Raw genomic sequence first — 2,362 nt, forward strand, 5'->3', positions numbered from 1 at the left:
AGGGAGCTCGCGCCCCGCGGAGGCTGCGGAGAGCGCGATGGGCCGAGACGGGGGGCGCACGTTCCGCCGGGACTCATGCCACGCGCGCCCCAGCCCGGCGCGCACTTAGCAGCCACCTCCACAGCCCGCCGCCGCCTCCCCGAGCTCGGGGGCTGCCGCGGCCGGGAGCTCCGGCCGTGTCCTCGCCGAAGGTGCTGGCATTGTCTTCCCGGTGCACCGCCCGGGCTGCTGCCGCCGCGGGCTGCCGCGGGGCCCCAGACCCGCGCCCGGAGGACGCGCCGCCAGCCGGCCCGGCGCGCGGGCCCCGCTCCTCCGCCCGACCGCGCTCGCTCTCCTGGGTTTGCGTTTAGAACCGAGGAAGGGCAGTAGGGCGGCCGACCAGCCCAGCCTTCCCCGGCGATCAGCCCCGACGGGGCCACGGCAGGCGCAGCGCGAGCGCAACGGAGCCATGAGAGAGTACAAAGTGGTGGTGCTGGGTTCCGGCGGCGTGGGCAAGTCTGCGCTCACCGTGCAGTTCGTGACGGGCTCCTTCATCGAGAAGTACGACCCCACCATCGAGGACTTCTACCGCAAGGAGATCGAGGTGGACTCGTCGCCGTCGGTGCTGGAGATCCTGGACACGGCGGGCACGGAGCAGTTCGCGTCCATGCGGGACCTGTACATCAAGAACGGCCAGGGCTTCATCCTCGTCTACAGCCTGGTCAACCAGCAGAGCTTCCAGGACATCAAGCCCATGCGGGACCAGATCATCCGCGTGAAGCGGTACGAGCGCGTGCCCATGATCCTGGTGGGCAACAAAGTGGACCTGGAGGGTGAGCGCGAGGTCTCCTACGGCGAGGGCAAGGCCCTGGCCGAGGAGTGGAGCTGCCCCTTCATGGAGACATCTGCCAAAAACAAAGCCTCGGTGGACGAGCTGTTCGCCGAGATCGTGCGGCAGATGAACTACGCGGCGCAGCCCAACGGGGACGAGGGCTGCTGCTCGGCCTGCGTGATCCTCTGAGGCCGCGCGCGCTGCGCACAAAGCCCAACGCACCCAACTCGCTCAATGTGATTGCTCTTCTTGCTTGGAGATTGGAGACGACTTTGCATTGACCGGGGTGTCCCGGGAGCCTGGCTGGCCTCCGCCACCGGTGTCCCCCGGGCACCTCCTGTGCCCAGAGATGTCCTGTTCTGACCATCCGAGACCTTGGTGGAAATGTAGCTCTTTGCACCGTGTACGTTTTTTAATGATTTTGATTGACGCATATGTCCCCATGTAAGCGCCCCTTTGGCAGCTTCTCGCCCGGCAAGCAAAACTTTCATCCTGGAAAATAATGGGGGCGGGGTAGAGGAAGAGGCTAGAGAGAATGGAGGAAAGGGAGGTTTTGGGTTTTTTTTGGTGGTGGCTTTTTCTTGTCAACAACAGTTTTCTAGTTCCAACTTTTAAATACATGGAAGTCCGGGAGAAGCATATGAAGGAACAGGAGAGGAAGAACGTTGTGTTTTGTTTTGGTTTTTTTTTCCTTTTGAGTTTTTTTTTCCTTTCCAAGGAGGAGCTGGAAATGAAGATCGGGTTCCTTCTCTGCCAGCTTTGAAGGGCAACCCCGTGACTTAATTGTGATTCTGAGGATGTCTATGCAAAGTTGGATTCTTGTTACAGTGTATCCAATCTAAAGTATTGCACATCTGTACTGGGACTGTTAACACTGATGCCAATACAGTGTGGGGTGCCAGAAAGTGTCTGCTGATGTTTGTGGAGAAAAAAAAATCTATTTTGTTTACCTACTGTATCAAAGGGGAGTCTGAGGGGAGAATGGTAGTATTTTTTTTTATCAGCTGTGAAAAAAAAGTTACAGATCTGCACATTTTTGTGTACCAGTGTGTGTGTGTGTGTGTGTGTGTGTGTGCTTTGATATAATATTCTTGTTTTAGTTTTTCTTTGCCTTTTTTTAAAATTGTTTGTGTGGCAGTAACAGATTTTGATGACTAGCTCTTTAAAATACAGTACAAAGACTTCCTAAATGTGATTCAGGGCCCCCAGCACCCCTGTGTCTGCAGAGTGCCTTCAAAACTCAGCTGTTCCAGCCGGTGCCAACCTGTGAACTTCCCACCATAACCTAGTATCTGCTATTCTCCAGTCCACTTCCCAGTTCCCTTTTAGTGATCTTGCTAAACAAGCCAGGACAATAGAGCCTGTTGTTTAATGAATTTCTTTATTATTTCCAGTCTTTAAAACCCAATTTTCATGCTTTGCATTTTCTCTTTTTCGGTCTCTTTGTGTGTGTGTGTGCGTGCATCATTTTGTTCAAATTTTCAGGCATTAGCTCCTTCTTTGCATTTTATAATGGTTTACTGTTCTAGAATGTTCCTCCAGAAGCAAAGA

The 2,362-nt window shown here is 54.7% G+C and overlaps 1 protein-coding gene across 1 annotated transcript; it reads left to right on the forward strand.

The window, feature by feature from the left end:
• Window positions 1-448: 448 nt before the first annotated feature.
• Window positions 449-1,000, forward strand: LOC102850712 (ras-related protein Rap-2a-like). Its single transcript, XM_006902096.1, has one exon. It carries the CDS (start codon window positions 449-451, stop codon window positions 998-1,000), a length of 552 nt encoding a protein of 183 aa, XP_006902158.1.
• The last annotated feature ends 1,362 nt before the right edge of the window (window positions 1,001-2,362 follow it).

This window comes from Elephantulus edwardii, unplaced genomic scaffold, assembly GCF_000299155.1.
Source record: "Elephantulus edwardii isolate Elephantulus edwardi_28Jun2011 unplaced genomic scaffold, EleEdw1.0 scaffold00368, whole genome shotgun sequence".
NCBI lineage: Eukaryota > Metazoa > Chordata > Mammalia > Macroscelidea > Macroscelididae > Elephantulus > Elephantulus edwardii.